Source organism: Mustela putorius, unplaced genomic scaffold (assembly GCF_011764305.1).
Source record: "Mustela putorius furo isolate JIRA1106 unplaced genomic scaffold, ASM1176430v1.1 tig00000145_pilon_pilon_pilon, whole genome shotgun sequence".
NCBI classification, from domain to species: Eukaryota; Metazoa; Chordata; class Mammalia; order Carnivora; family Mustelidae; genus Mustela; species Mustela putorius.
This window is the reverse complement of record NW_025421294.1, coordinates 1,362,031-1,388,404: the sequence shown is the minus strand read 5'-3', so window position 1 is coordinate 1,388,404 and position 26,374 is coordinate 1,362,031. Positions and strand designations below refer to the sequence as shown.

General features: G+C 38.1%; 2 protein-coding genes across 8 annotated transcripts in view; one reads left to right on the top strand and one right to left on the bottom strand.

Moving 5' to 3' along the window:
* The window catches only part of BDP1 (B double prime 1, subunit of RNA polymerase III transcription initiation factor IIIB), a 96,058-nt gene that overhangs the window by 50,731 nt on the left and 18,953 nt on the right, over positions 1-26,374 (top strand). For 6 of the 7 annotated variants that reach the window (XM_045075237.1, XM_045075236.1, XM_045075239.1 and 3 more), the window contains 9 exons: positions 741-880; positions 4,398-4,599; positions 4,858-5,048; positions 6,051-6,438; positions 10,097-10,216; positions 17,595-17,631; positions 18,106-18,198; positions 19,768-19,993; positions 21,000-21,157. In XM_045075237.1, the coding sequence (XP_044931172.1) occupies positions 741-880; positions 4,398-4,599; positions 4,858-5,048; positions 6,051-6,438; positions 10,097-10,216; positions 17,595-17,631; positions 18,106-18,198; positions 19,768-19,993; positions 21,000-21,157 (1,555 nt within the window). The remainder of the gene's footprint in view (positions 1-740; positions 881-4,397; positions 4,600-4,857; positions 5,049-6,050; positions 6,439-10,096; positions 10,217-17,594; positions 17,632-18,105; positions 18,199-19,767; positions 19,994-20,999; positions 21,158-26,374) is intronic. The other variant, XM_045075240.1, reaches the window with a different exon arrangement.
* LOC101677619 (ubiquitin-like-conjugating enzyme ATG3) lies at positions 20,656-26,070 on the bottom strand. Its single transcript, XM_013062468.2, is given in 3 exon segments — positions 20,656-20,904; positions 24,561-24,732; positions 24,943-26,070. Coding segments are annotated over 3 exon segments (993 nt in total). The 5' UTR covers positions 25,662-26,070; the 3' UTR covers positions 20,656-20,802.

Below are 26,374 nucleotides of genomic sequence, written 5' to 3'. Positions count from 1 at the left end.
TTAAAAAAAAATATTTTATTTATTTATTTGATAGAGATCACAAGCAGGTAGAGAGGCAGGCAGAGAGAGAGGAGGAAGCAGGCTCCCCGCTGAGCAGAGAGCCCAATGTGGGGCTTGATCCCAGGACCTGAGATCATGACCGAGCTGAAGGCAGAAGCTTTAACCCACTGAGCCACCCAGGCACCCTGTACACGTTATTTTTGTGACTTATATTTTATTTAATATATTAAGTGACTTTTCATGTCAAGAAGTATAGAGGTATATCGTTTTTCATTGCTGCATAACATTCTGCTGTTTGACAGTTTAACCAATCTTTTTTTGATCTATCTTTTGGTATAAATCTGAGTAGTGTAATGTACTTTTCAACAGATCTTATTTCTTTGTCCTTCTTTTTCTCTGTCTACCAAGGGGAAATCTAGATTTAAAGCCATTGTAATCTTGTTTGAAACCTCTCTATCCCCAGAAGAAATCATTGAACTTTTTTGGAAAAATTTTGGGGGTGAGGTGGGGGGTGGTAGGTGTTTACAACAGATAATTATTTAGTTTTTAAAGTGTCCTGTAAACATAATAATTGCAGTAATTGAAGCTTCTCTCTGAATTAGATAGTTTTATTTTGGACAAAAAGTGAACATTGCATACCTAGTTTGACTCTTCATTTTGAAAAACTCAATACCTAATGATTGAAATATTTTGGGAGGTATTAGAAAAAAAAAAATGCTACCATTCTTTTGTCATTTTAGCCAAGCTCTCCAGTTGGAACTGAAATTGAAGTTGTATCCTCCAAAGTTTCAGAAGGTATAACGTGTGAAAACCAGAGTCACATGGTCCTTGCAGAAACTCTTCATCTTAACAAAATAAATGTTTTAGATGAAAAGATGAGGTGAGTTTGCTTTTAATCAGAAAAACATAAAACTTCTGAAGATAAAGGTTGGAGAACTTGACATCAAGAAAATTTTGTGAAAGGTTAAAGCAATACTTAATTATGAAATGAAATTTTTTTAAATTTTTATTTTTTAAAAATTTTATTTATTTGACAGAGACATAGAGAGAGAAGGAAAACAAGCGGGGGAGTGGGAGAGGGAGAGTCAGGCTTCCCGATGTGCAGGGAGCCTGATGTGAGCCTTGATCCCAGAACCCTGGGATCACAACCTGAGCTGAAGGCAGATGCTTAATGACTGGGCCACCCATGTGTCTGAAATAGAATATTTTATTTTATTTTATTTATTTTTATTTTTTAAAAGATTTTATTTATTTATTTGACAGAGAGATCACAAGTAGGCAGAGAGAGAGAGAGTGGAGGAAGCAGGCTCCCCGCTGAGCAGAGAGCCCGATGCGGGACTCGATCCGAGGACCCTGAGATCATGACCTGAGCCGAAGGCAGCGGCTTAACCCACTGAGCCACCCAGGCGCCCTGAAATTGAATATTTTAAATATGCTTCTTCAAATACTATGAGAATTGCATGATTGATATTCTCTTCATTTATGATTTCTCCACAAAGTTTGGCGAGCCTCCTCATATTTTATTTTAAAACTAAATTTAATAGTAGATAAGTTCTTAAGTTCCTGGTATATTTGGAAATTTATATCCTACTGACTAAATTCATACATAGGAAATGCTATATCCTAGAATATCCCAAACCAAATGTTAAGAATGGTATCTTTTAAATGAGTTAGACCAGAAAGGTGAAGATATTTCAGTACTACCATTTTTATTTATTACTTAAAATCTGCTTTATTATTACTGATACTACTTTTTTTTTTTAAGATTTCATTTATTTATTTGACAGACAGAGATCACAAGTAGGCAGAGAGCAGGCAGAGAGAGAGAGAGGAGGAAGCAGGCTCCCGCTGAGCAGAGAGCCTGATGCAGGGCTTGATTCCAGGACCCTGAGATCGTGACCAGAGCTGTAGGCAGAGGCTTTAACCCACTGAGCCACCCAGGCGCCCCTCTGATACTACTTTTTTAAAAAAAAGATTATTTATTTTAAAGTGCAGGTGAGCATATATGTGCATGCGTGTGAGTGAGCAGGGAGGGGGCAGAGGGAGAGAGAGAGAAAATCTCAAGCATTCTCCCCACTGAGCGCTGAACCCCATGCAGGCCTCAATCTCATGGCCCTGAAATGACCTGAGCCAAAATCAGGAGTTGGACTTTTAACCACTGAGCCACCCAGGCACCTTAATACTATATTATGATTAGCAATGATCAAAGGATGCTTCATTGTAAGGGTACCACTAGAAGGAAGACCCAAAAGAAGTGAAGGAACAGCAAGTCCAGGGGTTGTCGAAGGGGAGAGGGAACAGCAGCTTCGCAGTACTTAAGGCGAGAGCATGCCTGGCTTGTTTGAGGAATGGTGAAGGGAGCTGTGTGAAATGGGGAAAAAGAAGGAGAGTAGTAGATTTAGGAAAGGGTAAAGGCAGACTAGGGAGAATGGCAGATTATACTGTAAGGAATACAAACCATTGTAAGTATTTGATTGTGACTTACTGAGCCTTTAAAGGTTAGTGACCTTCAAGTTCAGCCTTTCCTAATGCTCTCATTTGTCATTAACTGGCTAGACCAAGAGGATTTGAATGGCTTGTTCAAAATAAACACTGGCAAATTAGTTTTTAAACTTAAGTTTTCAGGATTTGTGACTTTCAGACTAGCAGATTCTTGTAGTTACATAAGCAGACTTTCCTGGAAGAAACTTTACATGTTTCAAGAGATTTTATGCTCAACTTTTGTGTTTTTTAATGAGAGAAATCAAACTTTTAATTTTTTTATGGAAACCCATGCTCCAGCTCACCCCACCCCCTTTTTTTTTTCCTCTTGAAACCCTTTTTCTATTCATGAAATTTATTCCAGCTGTTCACTTTATCATGACTGATGCTTTCTTTAGAGTAAAAATCTTTATAGTTTTTAAATTAGGTTGTTCCTAAGTCCAGTATTATCTTATTGTCCCTTTTGACTTAAGTAGTGTGTTAGGTTTATATATTTATTTTACTTTTACTTGCCTTTGTAGAATCACAGGTGACTGTAAATAACTTACTTTAAATATAATCTGTTTTCCTAAATTCATTAGCCTACATTGGAATGTATTTAGCCAGCATCATAACCTTGTTAGAATTTCCAGTGAACTTCCTTGGTGTTTTGCTGCCAGAAGAGCTTGGCAGAGTTGGAACATTGGGTAATGTAACTGAGTACTTCTTTGCTAGGTAATTTGTTAGAAATATTACTTAAGATTAGTCTTTAAGGGGCACCTGGATGGCTCAGTGGGTTAAAGCCTCTGCCTTCAGCTCAGGTCATGGTCTCAGGGTCCTGGGATGGAGCCCCACATCGGGCTCTCTGCTCAGCAGGGAGCCTGCTTCCCTTCCTCTCTCTCTGCCTGCCTCTCTGCCTACTTGTGATCCCTGTCTGTCAAATAAATAAATAAAATCTTAAAAAAAAATAATTAGTTCTTTAATATAGATTTTTTCAGAGAACTCCTGATAGATACTTATATGCCTAATTTTCTTTATAATATCCAGGTTTATATTAGTTTAAAGCTTCTCTAATTCAGAATTCAGATCCTTGCCAGGTATTAAAATATTTTCCAGGAGAACTTAAGATAGCTCTTCAGGGGTTGTTTTGGGAACTATACCTACTCTGTTGAATATTAAACCTTGTCTTTTTCTGATTTGGCAGACACAAAATGATTATTTTGAGATCCTGTGACAGTGGCTATTAGTAAACCTTTTTCCATAAACTGATAGGTCTGTGATGGGAGAATGGACTCTGGCTTTCAAGCCTGGTCTCGAACCAGAAGTTTCCAAGGATGTTGTGACATTATATATTTGTTCATGCGTCGGAGCCCAGTTGATATTTGTTTAAAGTACCATTGTGGGGGCACCAGGGTGGCTCAGTTGGTTAAGCTGATGCCTGCGGCTCAGGTCATGATCCTGGAGTCCCAGGATCAAATCCCACATTGAGCTCCCTGCTAAGTGGAGAGCCTGCTTCTCCCTTTCCCGTGCCTTCCGCTCTGCCTATTTGTGCTCTCTCTTTCTCTTTTTTTCTGTCAGATAAATAAAATCTTAAAAAAAAAAAATACCATTGTGAAATTCATGTTCAACTACTGGCAGGTTTTTTTTTTTTGTATCTAGTTATCTCTCTGAAGATTACTTAATGTACCTTGACACTACACACCAGAATCTGAGTGAAGTAAAAAAAGATTATTACTGAAAACTATTTTCCAGACTATACAGAAAATGGAAATTATAAAAGCTTTGAACACAGTATTGGTTTGTGTTCCAAATTGTTTGATATAACAGCTCTTTGAACACAGTATTGTTTTGTGTTCCAAATTGTTTGATATAACAGCTCTCTTGTCGATATGGGATTCTGATTTTGTTTTTTCATCATAATTTGTACTTCATTCTAGACATGAACCTAAAAGGTCTGTTCCTAGTCCAGCACATTTGGTAAGAAGGCAGTTCCGAAAGGTTAAGCCAAATTTGGGACGAGCACATGGTAAGAAAGATGAGCCAGGCATAGAAAAAGACAGAGCAGATGAGAGTGAGGCAAGGAAGCCAGAAGATAATTTGCTGCAGCCCCGAGATTCTGACACCCACCTCCTTCAAAAAGTAAGTTTGAAAAAAATACTTTTTGTCGGTGGGCTCTGTTTTGTCAAAATCATGAAGGAGATAATTTTTAAAAATATAGTTTTGTCTTTTGTATTATAACTAATTTTATAAAAATTGAGTGACCTTCTAATATTATAAAAAGTTAGAAACCAGTCACTTGTATGTGTGTAAACTTAAAGCTTTAGGCCTAGCCACTGAACCAAATGATCGTAAATATTGTTTCCTTGGTAATATGAGCTATTTCTTCTTAAACTTAAGGAAAAGGCTGAGTTTCTGACATCTTTGGAGGTTTCAGCAAGAAAAGATTGTGTAGATTCCACGGAGGCTACTTTGGCCAAAAGCAGTGCTCATTTAGAAGTTGGACCATCAGGAAGTGCTGGAGGAAAAACCGTAGGGGATAATTCTGTGTCTTCAGTTGCTGAAGAGCCATGTCTCAGTAAACTATCAAGGTAAGGTTTTATTTAACAAATACTTTCAGAATAAGAAATAAAAGTAACTTTTTATGGATGTCTTGCCATAACTTATTGGTAGAGTAAAAACATGGTTTGTTAAGAAAAGTGTAGATTGGTTGATAATTACAGGTCTTCTCCTTTCCTGCTTAGGATTTTTATTTATTAAAGTTTACCTTTTTCTGGTGTTCTTAGGAAGATTTTTCTTTCCTACAGTTAAAATTTCTGGATATTGAGCGTATTAGACATGAGTGGAAGCCTGACCAAAGTAGCAGTATCTGTTACTTAAATAATTAAAGTGCTAGTTCAGGTGGGGTCACAAATACACCTGAAGGGTGCTCATGTTCTATAGGTTTTAAGAATAGTGGAAAAGAACTTAAGTTCTAAAAAACAACTGTTCTGGTGGATTTTTTGCCTTTCCTTCTTTATTTTAACCTAGTCTGTTTACCCAGTAGGATACACCAGTATCACTTTTTAAAAAAATTTTTAAATTTTTTATTAATATATAATGTATTAATAGCCCCAGGGTACATGTCTATGGATCATCAGGCTTACACACTTCCCAGCATTCACCATAGCACATACCCTCCCCAAAGTTTATAACCCAGCTACCCTCTCCCCACCCCTTCTCCCCCCCAGCAACCCTCAGAGTATCACTTCTTTTTGAGCTCATTTTGTTTTATTGGACCATTTTCCTTTTCTCATTTTCTTCTAATAATTTCCAGTCTTATATCCCCTCTTCACTTAAATAGCAAGGAAAAAATGGCCCAGAGTTAAAAACTTAATATGAAAAATTTGAGGGTAGGTAACTAAGAATGAAAAAGGAACTGGTAGTAATAGTACATTTCCTTCTTCATTTCACAGAGTAAGTTTTTGACTTAATGGATTGTGGTCATTTTCAATTTAAATGCTTGAAATGGGATATCATTCTGAAATTTTGGTTTCATTAAAATGTCCTCCATGTGCATATAATGACTGTTGTTATTTTGATTAAACATCCAGCTCTCCACAGCTGTTAAAAGAATCAAATTACTCTAAAATTGGTCTGGATCGAAGAACAACTGCCTCTTCTACTTCTGAGTGTGAGGTAGATCATGGTGGAAGGAGAATGCATCGCAGGATGAAACCAAGTGTCACCAGAGGGCGTGGATCAAAACGAGTTCGAAGTAAGACCTCTAGGAAGGAACCTCGTGCTTCCAAGGCCACGCTGGTGACTCTTCGGGCTTCACAGGAAGAAGATGAAGATGATGATGAAGATTTTGAGCCAGATTATGAAGATGAAAGTTACCATCTTGCTCCAGAAGAAGTAAACAAAGCTCCAGTGTTTGTTCCCATTGGTCTTAGGTCTCCCGAACCTGTTCCTGCTCAGATCGAGGAAACAATGGAAGAGGTAGTTTGTTTTTTTAATTCTTAGAACTTTGCCTTGTTTTTTTTCTTTTAGCGTATCATTGTTTCTTCTTAGTGATTATTAAGATTTGAAAAGTTCATTTTCTAAATAGCCGCTACCAAATGTAATTTGTTTGAGGCCTGGGGAATATCTGAAGGAATCAGTTGGAGCCTCCTGTGATTACATAACCTCTGTGACCCAGGTCCACCACGAGGTAGTTTATTATAATAATAAGTATCGAAATCTAATTTCATTTGTATGTGGAGACTGCTTAATCTATTTTCTGATTAGTTTTTTCTTTTTCATTTTGGCAGGTGTTTTCTGGGGCTGGTTGGTAGAGAGTGTAGAAGGGACGTACTTCTTTTTATTTTTTTCTTGTTAAAAATTTTGGCAAAATATACGTAAAATGTATCCTCTTAGCCATTTTAAGTGTGTAGTTCAGTGGCATTAAGTGCATTCATATTGTGCTACACCATCACCACTATCCATCCACAGAACTTTTTCATCTTGCAGAACTGAAACTATACCCATTAAACGATAATTTCCCATTACCTCCTCCCCTCTTGCTTGTGGCAAACACCATTCTGCTTTCATCTTTATGACATTACTCTAGGTACTTCAGGTAACTGAAATCATACAGTGTGTCCTCATTGTGACTGGCTTATTTCATTGAGTATAAAGTTTTTAGAGTTCATCTATATTGAAGCATGTGTTCTTTTTGTGTTCATCCATCTTGAATTAGAGTGTTCTTTTTTTAAGGTTGATAGTATTTCATCATGTATCTGTACCACATTTGTTTATCTTTTTATCTGTCAGTGGATGGTTGGTTGCCTTCACCTTTTGGCTGTTACTGTAGAGAGTGCTGCTATGAACATGGGTATACAAATATCTCTTCTAAGTCCTGTTCTCAATTCTTTTGGGGCTATACCTAGAAGCAGAGTCATAATTATATGGTAAATTATACACCAGTTTTTACTCTTTTGAAAAACTTTCTTTTTTTTTTTTTTTTTTTAAAGATTTTATTTATTAATTTGACAGAGAGAGATCACAGCAGACAGAGAGGCAGGCAGAGAGAGAGGGGGAAGCAGGCTCCCTGCTGAGCAGAAAGCCCAATGCGGGACTCGATACCAGGACCCTGAGATCATGACCTGAGCCGAAGGCAGTGGCTTAACCCACTGAGCCACCCAGGTGCCCTTGAAAAACTTTCATACATAGCATAACAGTTGTATCATTTCTCCTTCCTGTTGGTAGTATACAACGCTTCTGATTTCTCTATATTCTCACCAGCCCTTTTATTTATTTATGGCTATTTTTATATTATGGCTATTTTTCAGAATAGCCATCCTAATGAGTAGATGATAGAGGAACATAATATTTCGACTTACTTTGTTATAAGCGCTCCTGTTTTGCCTCTTGGTCTAGTATTCCATCTTTGTTTTTCCTTCAATTTTTAGTAATTTACTTGGCTTAAAGAGCAGCACAACCACATCTCTTTTGTATTAATCATTTGTGATTGTTTCTGAGTCATTTGCAACAGAATTTAGGAATTAACTGAGGTAGTAGTGATGATGATAACAAAAGAAGTAGGAAACTCAAACCAATTCAAGTAATGTTAAATCCAGAATTAATGGACTATTGAATCTGTAGCTTCACATTTATGATGAATGGAAGTCCACAACTACCTTTATTTATTCACTGTTAATAATCACATACTAGATATTATAAAGTTCATGAATTAGAATGGTTGAAACTAAATAAAAATGATGCAAAATGAAATTTCTTAAAACTGAAAGTTCTAAGATGAAGATAATGAATTTATGTTTTATTTGAAACCAAGAAAATACAAAAGGAAAGTTAGTTTTTTTTTTTTTTTTTAAGATTTATTTATTTGACAGAGATCACAAGTAGGCAGAGAGGCAGGCAGAGAGAGAGGGGGAAGCAGGCTCCCAGCTGAGCAGAGAGCCTGATGTGGGGCTCGATCCCAGGACCCTGGGATCATGACCTGAGCCAAAAGCAGAGGCTTTAACCCACTGAGCCACCCAGGCGCCCCCCCGGAAAGTTAATTTTTGTGCAAGGACAGCCGGTTAACATAGCATGAGAATTCATTTAGTTTTATGTTTTGTATTTTACTATTTTCATTGGTTGAAAGGCACATTGTTTTGTTTTTTGTTTTAAAGATTTATCTATCTATCTATTTATTTATTTGGTGAGAGAGGGAGAGAGCTAGAGAGGGAGAGGGAGAAGCAGACTTCCCACTGAGCAGGGAGCCCCAAGGAGGGGTCCTGATCCCAGCGTCCTGGGATTACAACATGAGCTGACGGCAGATGCCACCCAGGTGCCTCTGAAAGGCACGTTTTAAGTGAAAGAAGTCAGTTGCAGAAGAATCATATAATCACATAATTATCTATTCGTATGAAATGTCTCAAACAGAAAAATCTGTAGAGACAGAATATAGATTAGTGGTTTGCCTTAGGGTTTTGGAGATGAGGGGTTAAGAGAGTGATAACTAATGGATATTGGATTCTTTTTTGAAGTGATAAAAATGTTCTAAAAGTGACTGTGGTGATGGTTGTTCATAACTGCATATTACAGAAACATCAAATTATATACTTTTTACGTGGGTGAATTCTTAGTATGTACATCGTATCTCCGTAAAGCTGTTTAAAAAAATAAAGCTTTAAAACTAGACAGTGCCTTAAAGAACCAACTTTCAGATTCTATAGTATTTCCATTTGTCATCCATTCCCAACTCTTGAGAAAATATTTTGTTTATTCAAGTCACATTAGCTTTCTCATTCATCCTGGATAGTAGCAAAGATTTTTCTCTAATATTTGCTTCTGAGAAAACAGATACAGAACGCATAAGTGTTACTATTTTAATTATATCATGAAGGCAGATTTTCATACTTGACTCTTTATTTACTTTCTGTTGAATCATAGTTTTTTATACTTACCTTTCTATAAATAAGGGACTAGAAGCCAGATTGTTTTGTATACAGTCTAGGAGAGAAATCTTAGTCCTTTAGTCCCCAGATTATAGGGATCGATGACCAAAAAGACTATTATGTGAGCAAATGTGAATGAATTCAATTTTTTCACATGTCCATGGCCATGGCTATCATGGGGTTGTTGGAGAGCATAGTTGCTTTGGTGCAGAGGCGGATGCATGGTAAATTTTTCCAAGTGCTTTCAACTCATCTTTATTACAGCACTGAAGATGGTATATAGTTAAATAATTGCATGTCCTTTTTTCTCAGATTGTGAGTTCCTTGAAGGTAGGGACTACACTTGAGTTACTCAGCTTTATACCCTTGTATCTGTACTGTAGCCTTCTAGCTTTTAGGAAGCGCTGCATAAATGTTCACAGATTGGTGAGAGAAATTATGGGAACATAGAGACAAAGTGGGGATCATAGACAGGGAAATGCTAGGTACTAAGGAGATTACCTTGGAAATTTTGTTTACTGTTTGTAAGGATCACAGACCCCTCCAAAACCTTAAATGTTTTACTTTGCCAAGTTGCTGTCGAGTTATTATACTTCAGTTTTTAATTGTGTATGAATGTGAGTTGTTCATTCAGTTTAATACTTTATTTTACTTAGTCATTTTGTTATACTGACTAGTATCCCAAAATGAAATAATGAAACTTCTCATTTTGACAGCTTGAAATAACTGTGAATGTACCAGATATAGGCATAGCTGTTGTTGAAAATCCACTGTCAAACACAGATGTGACTACTCAGGAGATGAGACAAGAAGAAAATTTGAAGGCATTATCTGTCGTAAGCACCCATTTTATTATGTTTTGTTTTTAATTTTTTGTTTACTTTCAAAAGAATGGAGGTTTATTTTGAAAGCTTTAAGTTTATGAGCCATTCTTGCTAATTTCTATCATGTAGGGAGCTGTGAGTATGAATAGGAGAAACTGGTGAATAATCCATAGATTTTGTGTTTCAGTTGGAAAGCATTGATTTTGTGTATGTGCCTGAAGAACTCTTAAGAGCCTCATAAATTTACGTTAAGGGTCTGTTGCATAAAATCTATATTATGGGGGCACCTGGGTGGTTCAGAAGGTTAAGCTTCTGCCTTCGGCTCAGGTCATGGTCTCAGAGTCCTGGATCAAGCCTCGTGTCGGGTTCTCTGCTTGCTGGGGAGTCTGTTTCTCCCTCTCTCTCTACCTGCCTCTCTGCCTACTTGTGATCTCTCTCTATGTGTCAAATAAATAAAGTCTTAAAAAATCTATATTAAATATAAATTACTTAAAATATATTTAGTTGCATTTTGTTTGGTACTCTTCCCTATTTGGTTAGTACTTCTCTTGTTTTTGGAGAAGACAGCAAATTCTACTTTTTTAACAACTTTATTTTTAAAATTTTTTTAGTTTTTAAAGATTTTATTTATTTATTTATTTGAGAAAGAGAGGGAGGTAGAGAAAGCACAGAAGGAGAGAGAGACTCCCCCTGAGCAGAGAGCCCAATGCAGGCCTTGATCCCAGGACTCTGGGATTATGACCTCAGTCGAAGGCAGACGCTCAACCGACTGAGCCACCCAGGTGTGGCACCCTTTTAAACAACTTCATTAAGTTGTTAATGTCACACGCCAAATAAGTCACCCACTGAAGTATAATTCATTGTTTTCTGGTATATTTATAGGTAGGTGTAAATATTGTAATAGTCAATTTTAGAGCATTTTCATCACCTCAGAAAGATACCTTAGGTCTCAAAGCAGTTGTTCCCCATTTCCTCTCGACCCTCCCCAGGCTTAGGTAACTAATAATCTACTTTTTGTCTCTATAGATTTTCTTTTTTTTTTTTAATTTTATTTACTTATCAGAGAGAGAGGGGGAGAGAGCGAGCACAGGCAGACAGAATGGCAGGCAAAGGCACAGGGAGAAGCAGGCTCCCCGCCGAGCAAGGAGCCCGATGCGGGACTTGATCCCAGGACGCTGGGATCATGACCCGAGCCGAAGGCAGCTGCTCAACCAACTGAGCCACCCAGGCGTCCCATCTCTATAGATTTTCTATTCTGGATGTTTCATACCGATTGACTCCTACAATATGATCTTTTATGCCTGACATTTTCACTTAGCATTCAGGTTCATCCATGTTCTAGCATGTATCAGTACTTCATTCCTTTTTGTGGTCATATAACTCTCCCTGTAGACAGTACTGCATTTTGTCTATCTGTTCATGTGTTCATGGACATTTAGGTTGTTTCCATTTTTTGGCTTTTATAAATAATGCTGCTGTAAACATTCACGTGCAAGATTTTATACTGACATTACGTTTTCTTTCTTTCTTTTTTTTTTTTTTAAAGATTTTATTTATTTGACAGAGAGAGATCACAAGTAGGCAGAGAGGCAGGTAGAGAGAGAGGGAGAAGCAGGATCCCCGCCGAGCAGAGAGCCCGATGCGGGGCTCGATCCAGGACCCTGACCTGGAGCCGGAAGCAGAGGCTTAACCCACTGAGCCACCCAGGGGCCTCTGACATTACGTTTTCTTTTCTGTTAGATACCTTCTTAGGAGAACAATTGCTGGCTTATATGGTAACTGTATGTTTAATCATTTGAGGAATTAGCAAAATGTTTTCCAAAGCTGCTGTACCATTTTAACATTCCTACCAGCAGCGTATGAGGGTTCTAATTTTATATCCTTACAAACATTTGTTACTTGATTTTTTGGATCTAGCTATACTTAGTGGATTCGAAATGGCACCTTGTTATGATTTTGATTTGGGTTCCCTAATGACTCATGTCATCAAGCATGTTTTCATGTGGTTATTGGCCATTTTTATATCATCTTTGCAGAAATGTCTATTCAGAACCTTTTCCCATTTTTTTTTAAAGATTTTTATTTATTTATTTGACAGAGATCACAAGTAGGCACAGAGGCAGTCAGAGAGAGAGAGGAGGAAGCAGGCTCCCCAATGAGCAAAGAGCCCAATGTGGGGCTCGATCCCAGGACCCTGTGATAACGACCCGAGCCGAAGGCAGAGGTTTTAACCCACTGAGCCACCCAGGCGCCCCCCTTTTCCCATTTTTTAACATTACTGGTTTATTTGTCTTTTTATTATTAAGTTATAAGAATTTTTTATATTGTCTGGATACAAATCTCTTATCACATATATGATTTGCAAATATTTTCTTCTGTAAGTTGTATTTTAATTTTCTTGATGGTTCACTTTAATTTTTTTTTTTAAGATTTTATTTATTTATTTGACAGGGAGAAATCACAAGTAGGCAGAGAGGCAGGCAGAGAGAGATAGAGAGGAGGAAGCAGGATCCCTGCCGAGCAAAGAGCCCGATGTGGGGCTCGATCCCAGGACCCTGAGATCATGACCTGAGCCGAAGGCAGCGGCTTAACCACTGAGCCACCCAGGCGCCCGATGGTTCACTTTAAAGTACAAAAGTTTTTAATTGTGATGAAGTCCAATTTATCTTTTTTCTTTTGTTATTCATGCTTTTTTGTAATATCTAAGATTTCTTTGTGAAAGCCAAGGTCCTCAAGATTTACTCCAATTTTTCTTCTAATAGTTTTATTTATTTCTTATTTTTTGAGAGAGAGAGTGTGCACACAAGCAGGGGTTGGGGGAAGAGGCACAGGGAGAGGGAGAGAATATTTAGCCAGACGTGAAGCCTGACACGGGGGCTCAATCTCATGACCATGGGATCATGACCTGAGCCGCAATCAAGGGTCAGACACTCAACTGACTGAGCCACTCAGGCGTCCCACTTTTTTTTTTTTTTAAGATTTTATTTATTTGACAGAGATCACAAGTACGCAGAGACGCAGGCAGAGAAAAGAGGAAGCAGGCTCCCTGCTGAGCAGAAAACCTGATGCAGGGCTCCATCCCAGGACCCTGGGATCATGATCTGAGCTGAAGGCAGAGGCTTTAACCCACTGAACCACCCAGGCACCCACCCAGGCATCCCACTTCTAATAGTTTTATAGATTTCACTAAAGTTGTACATTTAGGTCTTGATTAATCAACTTTGAGTTGATTTTTGTATGTGGGGTGATGTTACAGTCCTTCATTCTTTACATATGACTGTACAGTTGTTGCAGTATTTCTTTGAAAAGACTATTTTTCCCTCATTGAATTACCTTGCATTTTTGTAAAAAATAAATCAGCTGTGCATGAGTGAATTTATTTCTGAATTCTTGTCTCTATTCCATTGATTCATATGTCTGTCCTTATACCAGTGATGCTCCATTGACTGCAGTTTCTTTGTGTAAGTTTTGGAATTGGGAAAGTGTGAGTCATACTACTTGATTCTTTGTTTAGAATTGCTTTGGCTTTTGAGGGACTCTTGCATTCCATATGAATTTTAAAAAATTGTCAGTTTCTGGACATTATCTAAGATTCTGATTGGGATTGCATTGAATCTGTATATCACTTGGGGGGAGCTAGTCCCATCTTACTACTGAGTCTCCCAATCCAAGAACATGCGTATTTGTCCATTTACGTAGGTTGTCTTTGATTTTTTTCAGCAGTGTTTCATACTTTGCAGTGCACTTCCTTTGTTAAATTTATTATCAAGTATGTTGTTATTTTTGATGCTGTTGTGAATAGAACTGTTTTCTCAGTCTCACTTTCAGGTTCTTTAAAAAATTTTTTTTTTCTTTTAATATTTTATTTATTTATTTGACAGAGAGAGAGAGAGATCACAAGTAGGCAGAGAGAGAGAGAGAGGAGGAAGCAGGCTCCCCGCCGAGCAGAGAGCCTGATGCGGGGGCTTGATCCCAGGACCCTGAGATCATGACCTGAGCTGAAGGCAGAGGCTTAACCCACTGAGCCACCCAGGTGCCCCTCACTTTCAGGTTCTTTATTGCAAGTGTCTAGAAATATAATTGGTTTTTGTATAATGGTCTTACGTACTGCAACTTTGCTGAACTCTTTAGTTTTTTCTTTTTTAATGAATAGCTCTTATTCAGAATTAAATAAGCAAAAGTTTAAGAAATGTTCACAAAGTACTTACAGAAAAGAAAGTTAATAGGGACAGTCACAAGTTTGCAACAAATAATTATAAAAGTACCCAGGGCAGCATGAATATAAACCATGTCACAGCATAGTGATCTAATTGTGAAATGAATAAGGCATAACTAACATTTGTACCAAGACCAGAATTAAAAAATACACATACTTTAAAAGCTTAGTTCTACATTAAGCTGCTTCTTTTCCCCAGATCCTTAGTGAATTTATACTCTGTAACCTTAATGAGTTTATACTATGTAATTCTTTAAACAAACATATCATGTCAAACTATAAATTATATAGATGGATAGTTAGTGTGAAAAGCCTCCTAAAATGTACAAACTAACTGGTACTGAATTATGAGCTCTTTAGTTCTAATAGTTTTTACTTTCCTTTTTTATTTTTTAAGTGGATTCCATAGGATTTTCTACATATGAGATCATGACATGTGACTAGAGATGGTTTTTAGTTCTGCCTTTCTGTATTGATTTCTCAGTGCTGCTATAACAAAATGCCATGAACAAGGTAGCTCAAAATTGCAGGAGGTTATTTTTTTATCGTTCTGGTGGCTGGTCCAAAAATCGAGGTGCCACCTTCTGGAGGCTCTGAGGGAAAACCATTTTGGCCTTTCTCCTACTTTCTAACAGTTGCCACCAGACCTTGTCATTTCCTTGGCTTGTGGCAGCACATTTCTAATTTTTGCCTCCAGTGCCACATGGTAGTCTCCCTGTATGTGCATCTCTATGACTTTTTTCTTCTAACGACACCTCTCATATTGGATAGGGCCAACCCTAATCCAGTATGACCTCCTCTAACTTTATTACATCTAGAAAGGTCTTATTTCCAAATAAGGTTACATTCATGTTACTGGGGTTAGGACTTCAACATATCTTTCTGGGTGAAAGAATTCAGTTCATAACACTTTTTTTCTTTTTTCTCTGTTTTAAAGATTTTATTCATATACTGACAGAGAGCACAAGCGTGGGGGGGAAGGTAGCAGGCAGAGGGAGAGGGAGAAGTAGGCTGCCCGCTGAGCAGGGAACCCAGTGCGGGGCTCGATCCCAGGACCCTGGGATCATGACCTGAGCAGAAGGCAGATGTTTGACCACCTTAGCCACCCACATGCCCCATCTTATAATGTTTTTCACTCAGCATGTCTTTTATTTCTTTTCTTTCTTTTTTTTTTTTTAAGATTTTATTTATTTATTTGACAGAGAGAACACAAGTAGGCAGGAGGCAGACAGAGGGAGAGGGAGAAACAGGTTCTCCCTGAGCAGGGAGCCTGATGAGGGACTTGATCCCAGGACCCTGGAATCATGACCTGAGCCAAAGGGAACTGCTTAACTGACTGAGCCACCCAGGTGCCCCAGCATGTCTTTTATTTCTGCGTACCTAATTGCCCTTGCTAGAACCTCCAGTATAGTGGTGAACAAAAATGGCGAGAGTGAGCATTTTTGTCTCATTACTGGTCTGAGAGGAGAGTATTGAGCCTTTCACCATTAAGTTTGATGTTAGTTGTGGACTTTTCATGTTTTATTTTTTTTGATCAAACTGAAGATGTTCTAGTCTTTTCCTAGTTTGCATAACAGTATTACCATGAAAGGGTGTTGGATGTTGTCATGTGCTTTTTCTACATCTATTGAGATGATCGTCTGATTTTACCTTTTTATTGTATTGATGTCATGTATTACATTGAATTTTGATATTAAATAATAAATTTTGGGGGCACCTGGGTGGCTCAGTGGGTTAAGCCTCTGCCTTCAGCTCAGGTCATGATCTCAGGGTCCTGGGATCGAGGCCCACTTGGGCTCTTTACTCAGCGGGGAGCCTCCTTCCCCTCCCCACCCCGTCTGCCACTCTGCCTACTTGTGATATCTGTCAAATAAATTGTCTTTAAAAAAATTGCATCCAAGTTTTATATGTTGCTGTGTTTGGTTTTCTGGTATTTTATTGATTTTTTGTGTGCAAGTTCATACTAAATAATTCTGTTTTCTATTACGAATCTGACACCAGATTCTTGTGGTGTCAGGAGCTGAAGTCCTGTTCTTTCTAGAAAGAAAGCTTTCCAGCTGGGACCTGCAAGGAGAAAAGACCCTGTTTTCTTGGTTGCAGGTTCTGACGTGGGGTCTCTGCTTCACTGAGCTGGGAAGAACGACGGGGAGAGAGCAGTCTTAGTTCAAAAGCACGGGCTCTCTATTTTGTTATTGTATTTTCATCAATTTTCTCAGAAAGATGTGTCTTTTGCCCTCGGAACATTTTCAGAGGCTTTAAATGTTTGTTTTTAATAAATTTCATCAGTTTCACTGGAGAGAGGGTTAGCAGAGCTCCTTATGATATCATATTGGACATAAATCATGTAACTTTTTAATATGTTAAAATTCATTTAAGTTTTAAGCCACCTAGTGTGAAAAATTGTCAGGTTCTTTAGTTTTTGGTTTCTACTGGTTTAAAACTAGTGACAGATACGACTGAAGCTCAAGGATTATGAAAGTGAAGGAGTAAATTAAGAATAGTAGGTGCACATGGTAAATGCAATATGATTAGAGTTAAAAATTTGCATGTGGGGCTCCTGGGTGGCTCGGTGGGTTAAGCTTCTGCCTTCAGCTCAGGTCATGATCTCAGGGTCTTGATATCGAGTCCTGCATTGGGCTCTTTACTCAGTGGGGAGCCTGCTTCCCTCTCTCTTTCTCTGCCTGCGTCTCTGTCTACTTGTGATCTGTCAAATAAATAAATAAAATCTTTTTAAAAATTTGCATGTAGGGGCACCTGGGTGGCTCAGTGGGTTGAGCCCCTGCCTTTGGCTCAGGTCATGATCTCAGGGTCCTGGGATCGAGTCCCACATCGGGCTCTCTGCTCTGCAGGAAGCCTGCTTCCTCCTCTCTCTCTGCCTGCCTCTCTGCCCACTTGTGATCTCTCTCTGTCAAATAAATAAAATCTTTAAAAAAAAAAAAAGAAAAAATTTGCATGTAATACAAGGAAAAGGTAAAATAAGGAGCAAGAGACAAAATAACTTGGCTTTTAAATTACTTCTGTATGAAATGTTAATAAATAATTGTGTAGGGAGAAAACAGTTTGCATTCCTTTGTAATCAGAAGCATTGAAGTTCTGTAAAACATATGGATTTTGAGACATAGAACATATATTTGGGAAAATATGTAAGACATTGTTTATCTTTTCCTCTTTTAGGAAATGAACACAGATGAACATACCCAAGATGAAACAGGTAACTGTTAATAAGGAAACTGATAAAACTACTTGGTTAACACTAACAAAGTGATTTAGTATTGGTGTTAGTTAGCAAGTAAGTAATTTCACTGGAGAGTTGAACAAAATTTTAACTTTTGTATATGTTACCCTTAGAGAAACTTGGATTCTTGGAATAATTACTTTATGAAGTGAGTTAAGAGTTAAATGTTTAATAAAGAAATATTACTTACTTCTTCTATTCTGCCCAGATGTATTTTCTTTGAAGGTATTAAGTTATTTAGTAGGAGGGAGGAATTTTCAGTGAGTAAAAGCTAACAGTTAATTATTTCTTGTTTTGTAGTAACCAGTACTGCTGTAAGGAATTAATGGTATGCAGGATATTGAAACTTGTTACTAGAGAGTAAATGCTTGAATTAAAAATATTTTCTAAGTAAATAAACTTCAATTTTCAGCTTCATTTTTCTGTTTTAATGTTGGTGTATTTCACAAGGTACCAGTGATGGAAGCACTGAAGCTGCTATAACGTTACTTGCAATGGGAGATCTAGTGTTGCAGTCAGAGATCGGGGCAGAACAGAGTGATGGTAAGAATGAAAGTTAAGTCTTAACTGAGAAAAGCCTTTTAATGTACAGCTTTTAAGAAATTATACCCACAACTGAGTAGTCAGTCAGTACCTGCCTTTTACATTTGAAGTTGGTCTTTTTTTTTTTCCCCAGAAAAAGGTAATACTGTGTACATTGATCCGTCTAACTTAGTTCCTTTAGATGTAGTGGCCACCATTTCAAAATAGTGCACTTGCTTTATTAAGAAAACTTTGTATTCCTGGAATAATCTAGTGAGTCCTTTACTTTTCTCATCATAAACGTTGATTAAGTGAACCCATTGATCACTGATCATTTAACACACATTTCCTTAGCAAAGGGACTTCTGCTTTGGATTGTCTTCACAGTTAACTGTGAATCTATAATCACATATAGTATGAAGGGACAGTAGCAGTCACTGAAATAATTTAATTGCAACTATTCTGTTCGTTTGGACTGAGCCAAAAGATATGTCAACTCAGATTTTCACAGTATTTTAGGCTGAGCTTATGGAGTACCTTCTATTTTAAGTCTACTAAATGGATAGTTAACTATAGTCCTGTTAATTATTTTGTCTGGAGATTAGTGGCCTGCCATTTGTTTTAGGTGTTAGACTTCTAGCCCCATAACTATACATTTATCAGGAAAATTTCTGGTCTGTGTTCCTTACACAGTCTCATTTCTCTCTCTCTCTCTCTCTCTCTTTTTTTTTTTTTTTTGAGTAAACTGTATACCCAGTTGGGGCTTGAACTCATGACCCCAGGATCAAGAGTCACATATTCTACTGACTTAGCCAGGCAGGTCAGCTCCTTTCTCAACGGCAGAGTATTGCTTTTGTGACAGGACCTGTCACAAATCTCTAGAACATAAAAACAGGTTTTAAAAATTTGTGAATGAAGGTGATCCTATCTTGAAACTCATTTGAGGCTGTGTAGTTAGTCAAGATAACAGATTCATTTTTACTTCCTTTTTTTCCCCTTAAGATTTTATTATTTATTTGTCAGAGAGAGAGAGAGCACAGCACGGGGAGCACAGATAAAGGGAGAAGCAGGCTCCCTGCTGAGCAAGGAGCCTGAAGTGAGACATGATCCTGGGACTCTGGGATCATGACTTGAGCTGAAGGCAGACCTCCAACTGAGCCACCCAGGCCTCCCTCATTTTTACTTCTAATAGCACAAGAATTCTAGTCTGTAAGAATGATTTGGCCTAGAACAAGTCAAATCTCTGGCATAAAATATGTAATCACTTTTATTATTTTTTTAAGATTGTATTTATTTTTGAGAGAGAGAGAGAGAGCATATGTATAGGGGGGAAAGGCAGAGGGAGAAGCAAGGGAGAAGGGAAGAGGGAGAAGATCCCAGGACCCTGAGATCATGACCTGAGCCAGAGGCAGACTTTTAACTGACTAAGCTACCCAAGCGCCCTGATCACGTATTTAAATTCAGAACGAAAAAGAATAAACTTTAAAAGTAATACAGAATTTTACAGTTGCTTAATGTTGAGGGATTTATTTTCTTTGGATGTCTACTTGTATTGGGTCAATTTTAATTTTCTGTTCTTTTCTGTAATAGGAGTATGTGTACTTCTTGATGTTCATTCAAAGGATAAAAGCTGTGTTCCTTTTAGCCCAGATAATGTAAATCACAAAATTGTTCGTGAATGTCAGGAGCTTTCTTCACCTGTCAATAGTACATCTCCTTCTTCATTAGAAGAAAACAAGATTGTATTGGAAGAGCAAAGTACTAAAGAAGAAATTGGTTTAGTGGAGAAAGTAAAGGAAAACGCTGTATCAACCAGGTTTATTTTGCTTTATTAAACTCTTGAGTTTTACAGTATTCAATTAATAAATATATTTAAACTATCATTTTAGTTAATAGCTTTTGAGTAATACTTGTGTAAGTGTAAAGTAGGCATTGCTGATTTCTCAGCCTTTATTCTTTTAAGTATTTTATTTATTTATTTGAGAGAGAGGGAGTGTGAACGAGAGAGACAGAAGGAGCAAGGGGAGAGGCAGGAGAGAGGGAGAAACAGACTCCTCACTGGGCAGGGAGCCTGATTTGGGGATCGAGCCTGGGACTCCGGGATTATGACCTCAGCATAGGGCAGACACTTAACCAACTAAGCCACCCAGGTGCCCCAGTTTCTTAGCCTTTAAAGTGAGAGGATAGGTTGGTTTGGTTTTAGTTTCATGGTTTGCTTTTTTTTCCCTTAAGATTTTATTTGTGAGAGAGAAAGAGAGAGAGAGAGAGCATGAGCAGGGGAAAGAGGCAGAGGAAGAGTTATAAGCAGACTCCTTCCTGAACAGGGAGCCTGACACGGGGCTCCATCCTAGGACCCTGGGATTATGACCTGGGCCAAAGGCAGATACTTAACTGGATGAACCACCCAGGCACCTCTGGCTTGCATTTTTTTTTTTTTTCCCTAATAAATTTTTTTAAGTAGACCCCACACCCAACATGGGGCTTGAACTCAGGAGATCAAGAGCCACATGCTCTACTCACTGAGCCAGCTGGGCTCCCTTAATGGTGTGCATATTAAAGTAAATGTAATATGTACATCTTTGAAGCTTTAATGAAATAGTTTTCTGTAAATATGGTCTCTGTTTTTTAAACATGGTCCAGATTCTCTTCCCTTCTCCAGACTTGCAGTAAAATTGCCACTGTATATTTTCTGTATTAAAAAATGAACACTTACAGATATTGTGGCACCTGAGAAGGTAGCACATAACTATCAGAATGTATGAAGGTGAGAGAGATAGTTATTACATGGTTGATGGATTTCTCTCTTCCCATCTTTCTTCTAGGAATACAACTTCTGAAGTGACCAGTAATTTGAGAATAAGAAGTAGATTTCCCAAGCCTAAACCAAATCTTAAGACTTCAGGGACCAGCAGGTTTGGTGTTCATCAGGAAGTTCCCAATTTGTTTGTAAACAAAGGAGAAGTGGTAGAAAGTCAAAGAGGTAAATTTTTTTCCCTTAAAAAGCTACAAAATTATATTTACAAGAGAAATTGCATTAGTATTTCAAATGGAATATTCATTTAAAATTATTTTAATTTATTATTAAAATGTTTCAAAAAGTAGAATGAACTATAAAAAAAAACCCAATAAATCCATTAACTAGCTTCAGTCATTATTATAGTTTTTCTGTTTAGTTTACCCAAAGCCCAAAATAACATGGGTTTGAACCCTATGGGTCCACAATACATGGATTTAAAAAAAAAGATTTTATTTATTTATATATAGCAGGGAGGAGAGGGAAGAAGGAGAGAGAGAATCCCAAGCAGAGTCCGTGCTGAGCATGGAGCCTGATGCGGGGCTTGATCTTGACCCCGAGAGCATGACCTGAGCTGAAATCAAGAGTTAGATGCTTAGCTGCTTGAGCCACCCAGGTGCCCCTATACATGGATTTTTTTTTTTTAACTTTTATTTTAAAAGTTTTATTGGGGCACCTGGGTGGCTCAGCGGGTTAAAATCTCTGCCTTCAGCTCAGGTCATGATCTCAGGGTCCTGGGATCGAGCCCCACATCAGGCTCTCTGCTCAGCAGGGAGCCTGCTTCCTCCTCTCTCTCTGCCTGCCTTTCTGCCTGCTTGTGATTTCTGTCAAATAAATAAATAAAAATCTTTAAAATATGTTTTATTTGGAAATAATTTCAAACTTAGAGAAAACTTACAAGAATAAGGAATAGTACAAAGAGGGCGCTTGGGTCGCTCAGTGGGTTGAAGCCTCTGCCTTCAGCTCAGGTCATGATCCCAGGGTCCTGGGATTGAGGCCCGCATCGGGCTCTCTGCTCAGTGGGGAGCCTGCTTCCTCCTCTCTCTCTGCCTGCCTCTCTGCCTACTTGTGATCTCTGTCTGTCAAATAAATAAATAAAAATCTTAAAAAAAAAAAAAGGAACAAAGAACATCCAGATACCTCTTGTATGTAAGCTTACACTTAATTATACATGGAGTTTTTTTGACAGTACAGTACTATCAGTGTATTTTCTTTTTCTTATGATTTTCTTTTTTTAAATTAAATTTTATTTATTTATTTGAGAGAGAGGAGAGCACAGAGGGAGAGTGAGAGGGAGAAGCAGACTCCCTGCCGAGCAGGTAGCCCTGTGTGGGGCTTGATCCCAGGACCCTGAGATCATCACCTGAGCCAAAGGCAGATGCTTAACCAACTGAGCCACCCAGGCATCTCTTCCTTAGGATTTTCTTAATAACATTTTATTTGTTTGAGCTTACTTTATTGTAAGAATATAATATCTAATACATAAAACTTAGAAAATATATGTTAATCGACTTAAATCATCAGTTAAGGCATCTGGTCAACAGCAGACTATTAGTTGTCAGGTTTTTTGAGATTCAGATATGCAGAATTTCTACCGCATGGGAGCTTTGTGCCCTTAACCCCCATGTTGTATAAGAGTTAACTATATTTACTTAACGTTTTTGTCATATTTTGTGTGTGTGTATGTGTGTGTGTGTGTGTATATACGTGAATATTCAAGCAAACAGTTTTTAGAAAGCTATACATGCATGTGGCAAAAAGTAAGACATTGTCCCCAAGTTATAAAATTTAATAAACTTCTTTGGTTCCCAGTCCCCAATCTCATCTCTAGTGGTAAATTGCCATTAAGTTTTTTTCATGGACTTCCATTATTTTATAGACATAAGCATCTAAATGTGGGACTGTGTGGGTACATAGATAGATACATCAGTATATACATAAACACATGTATTTAAATATTAATATATAAATATTAATATATTTATCAATATATTTAAATAATAGCACACATATTATTTAATATCTAATATATTAAATATAACATATTTAAATATATGTCATTCCTTTCAGAAAGAACAAAATTATGAGAATACTATATTGTATATACTGTTTAGCACATTTATTTATTTACTTATTTTTTAAGATTATTTATTTGAGAGAGAGTGCCTGGTGGAGAGGCAGAGGGAGGGGAATGGGGAGTCCCAAGCAGACCCTGGCTGAGCCTGGAGCTCTACTCAGGGATCAATTCCTTGACCCTGAGATCATGACCTGAGCTGAAACCAAGAGTTGGATGCTTAACCCACTGCATTAAGCGGATGCCCTTTGTTCAGTACTTTTTTTTTTTTAAGATTTTTAAAATTTATTTGACACAGAGAGAGAGAGACACACACACACACAGCGAGAGAGGGAACACAAGCAGGGGGAGTGGGAGAGGGAGAAGCAAGCTTCCTGCATGACCCTGGGATCATGACCTGAGCTGAAGGCAGACGCTTAAGGACTGAGCCACCCAGGTGCCCCTGTTCAGTACTTTTGAAAATAACAGTTTCACTGAGATAATTCTATATCATACAGTTAAACCATATGAAATGTTTACTGCAGTGGCATTTAGTATATTGCCCAAGTTGTGTAATCTTGTTCATTAATAGCCACTCCTTATATCCTTCAACCCTTCCCAGCCCTAGGCAACCACTAATCTACTTTGTCTCTGTAGCTTTTCCTGTTTTGGATGTTTCATATTGAAGGAATCATATAATGTGTGGTCTTTTGTGTCTGGTTTCTTTTACTTAGCATGTTTTCAAGGCTCATTTGTGTTGTAGCATGTATCAGATATTTCTTTTGCTTACCAAATATTCCATCATACTACATTTTGTTTATCCATTCAGGGCGTTTAGGTGGTTTTCTGTTTGTTAGCTATTGTAAGGAATGCTGCTAAGAACATTCATGTGTAAGTTTTTGTGTGGACATAAGTTTTCATTTGTCTTGGATTTATACTTAACAAGTGGCATTGCTGGAACATACGGTAATTCCATGTTTAACCTTTGAGAAACTGCCAAAATGTTTCAAAAGTGGTAGCAACGTTTTGTATTTTCTTTTGTTTTTTTCCTTTTTTTTTTTAAAGAAAATTTTTTTTCTTTACACTCATTTTTATTAAACAAATAGTCTGGTAGTGGAACTTTTGTATTTAATGCATAAACATATATAAGTCCCTTTATTAGAGAAATTATACATATTGGTGAATGTGGTCAGTGGTGACATCTATGGGCTAATTGTTTATTTTATTTATTTATTTATTTCAAAAGACTTATTTATTTATTTATTTGTCAGAGTGAGCGCAGGCAGACAGAGTGGCAGGCAGAGGCAGACAGAGAAGCAGGCTCCCGCCAAGCAAGGAGCCCAATGTTGGACTCAATCCCAGGATGTGGGGATCATGACCCGAGCTGAAGGCAGCGGCTCAACCAACTGAGCCACCCAGGCGTCCCTGGGTTAATTGTTTAAATAGAAACAATAATTTGATAGATTCTATGCTCTCTTTGTTACATTGTGAAGTATCTTGTGTAGTAATACTCTATTGTTGGAATGACAGCTTTACAAACTTGAAGAAAATTAGGAGATACGTGTGAACACCAAGTTCTCCTCCTCCTTCTGCAATAGTTTCAGTGATTTTCTTCATCACCTCAGCATGCCTGCATGGGTGAACTGAACACATAGGAGGCGGTGGGAGATGACGATGATTTTCAGTGGTCACTGTTTTCTTCACATATCTTTTTTTTTTTTTTAAAGATTTTTATTTATTTATTTGACAGAGAGAGATCACAAGTAGGCAGAGAGGCAGGCAGAGAGAGAGGAAGGGAAGCAGGCTCCCCGCTGAGCAGAGAGCCCGATGTGGGGCTCAATCCCAGGACCCTGAGACCATGACCCGAGCTGAAGGCAGAGGCTTTAACCCACTGAGCCACCCAGGCGCCCCTCTTCACTTATCTTGACTGATGTCTTCATACATGTGTTCAACTGTTAAAGGCTGCCTTTGCTCATCATAGCTGAACAACCATAATTGTGGTGTCTGGTAGTATTTATCATAGGTGATATAAAGGTCATAAGTTCTTGTTTGCAAAATAGCATCTTCACTTCCAGCATCAGTTTTAGTTTTACAAGCTTCTCCTGTTTCTCTTGTGTTTAGGGTAGCCTCATCTGTTTCCAACAATCCACTTTCTTCATGTTCTTCCATATCTGCAGGTTCTCCTTCATCATCTTCTTCCTCCTCCTCACATATTGCTGCGCAGTCTTGATGTTTTATTCTGTCCTTGCTTTCCAATGTAATCTCCTTAACTGCTTCAGTTATTCCTGCAATACCTGTGTTATGATAAGTATCTACCCATCCCCCATCACCATATTCATCTTCAATGATAGCTTCCAATTCATCTGAATATTCCATCTGTTTGCACTGGTTGTAGCATCGCACATTTTTGGTAACCAACAATTGTTTGCCTGTTGGTAGGTATGCCTTCACTTTCAATTCTTCCCCTGTAGCCCATTGCCATGTTGGATAGTGGTGGACTAAGTGATCTCCATCCGCTACAAACTCTTCTGGGGTGATAACACCTGTTTCCTTAAACTTTGATTCCTTGAAGACTGGGGTCAGGTACTCAGCTACTTCCAGTGCCTTTCCCTTCACTGTGTTAATCACATTCTGCATCCTGGGGCCAGAGAAGTGGCCAGCCCTGCGACAGGTCAGGAAGGGCAGCCAGGGAAGGGACCAGGAGTCAGAAAAAAGCCCTGCTGCCACCAGTGCGCATCGGCACTGGCACCCGAGGGGACGGGACAAGACAGGATGTGATGGGACGGACCGGATGAGGGGCTATTTTTAAGTAATCTCTGTACCCAATGTGGGGCTTGAATTTATAACCGTGAGATCAAGAGTCACATGTTCTACTGAATGAGCCAGCCAGGCGGCCCAATATTGTGTCTTTCATCAACATTTTGTGAGGATTTTGCTTTCTCTTTATCCTCTCAGACACTTGTTATTATATAGTCTACTCAGTTTGAAGTATCTCCTGGTTTTGATTTGAATTTCTTTTATGACCATTGATACTGAATATCTTTTTATGTGCTTATTTTTATATTTTCTTTAGAGACACGTGTTCACATCTGTGCTCATTTTTTTTTTTTTTTTAATTTAACACGGGGCTTATGACCCTGAGATCAAGACGTGAGCTGAGATCAAGAGTTGGATGCTTAACCAACTGAGCCACCCAGGTGCTCTAAATTTGTGCTCATTTTTGTATTGGGAAACTTGTTTTATTACTGAGTTCTTTATATTGTAGCACTCTGTTTTTATTTATGTATTTTTATTTTTTAGAAGATTTTATTTATTTATTTGACAGAGATCACAAGTAGGTGGAGAGGCAG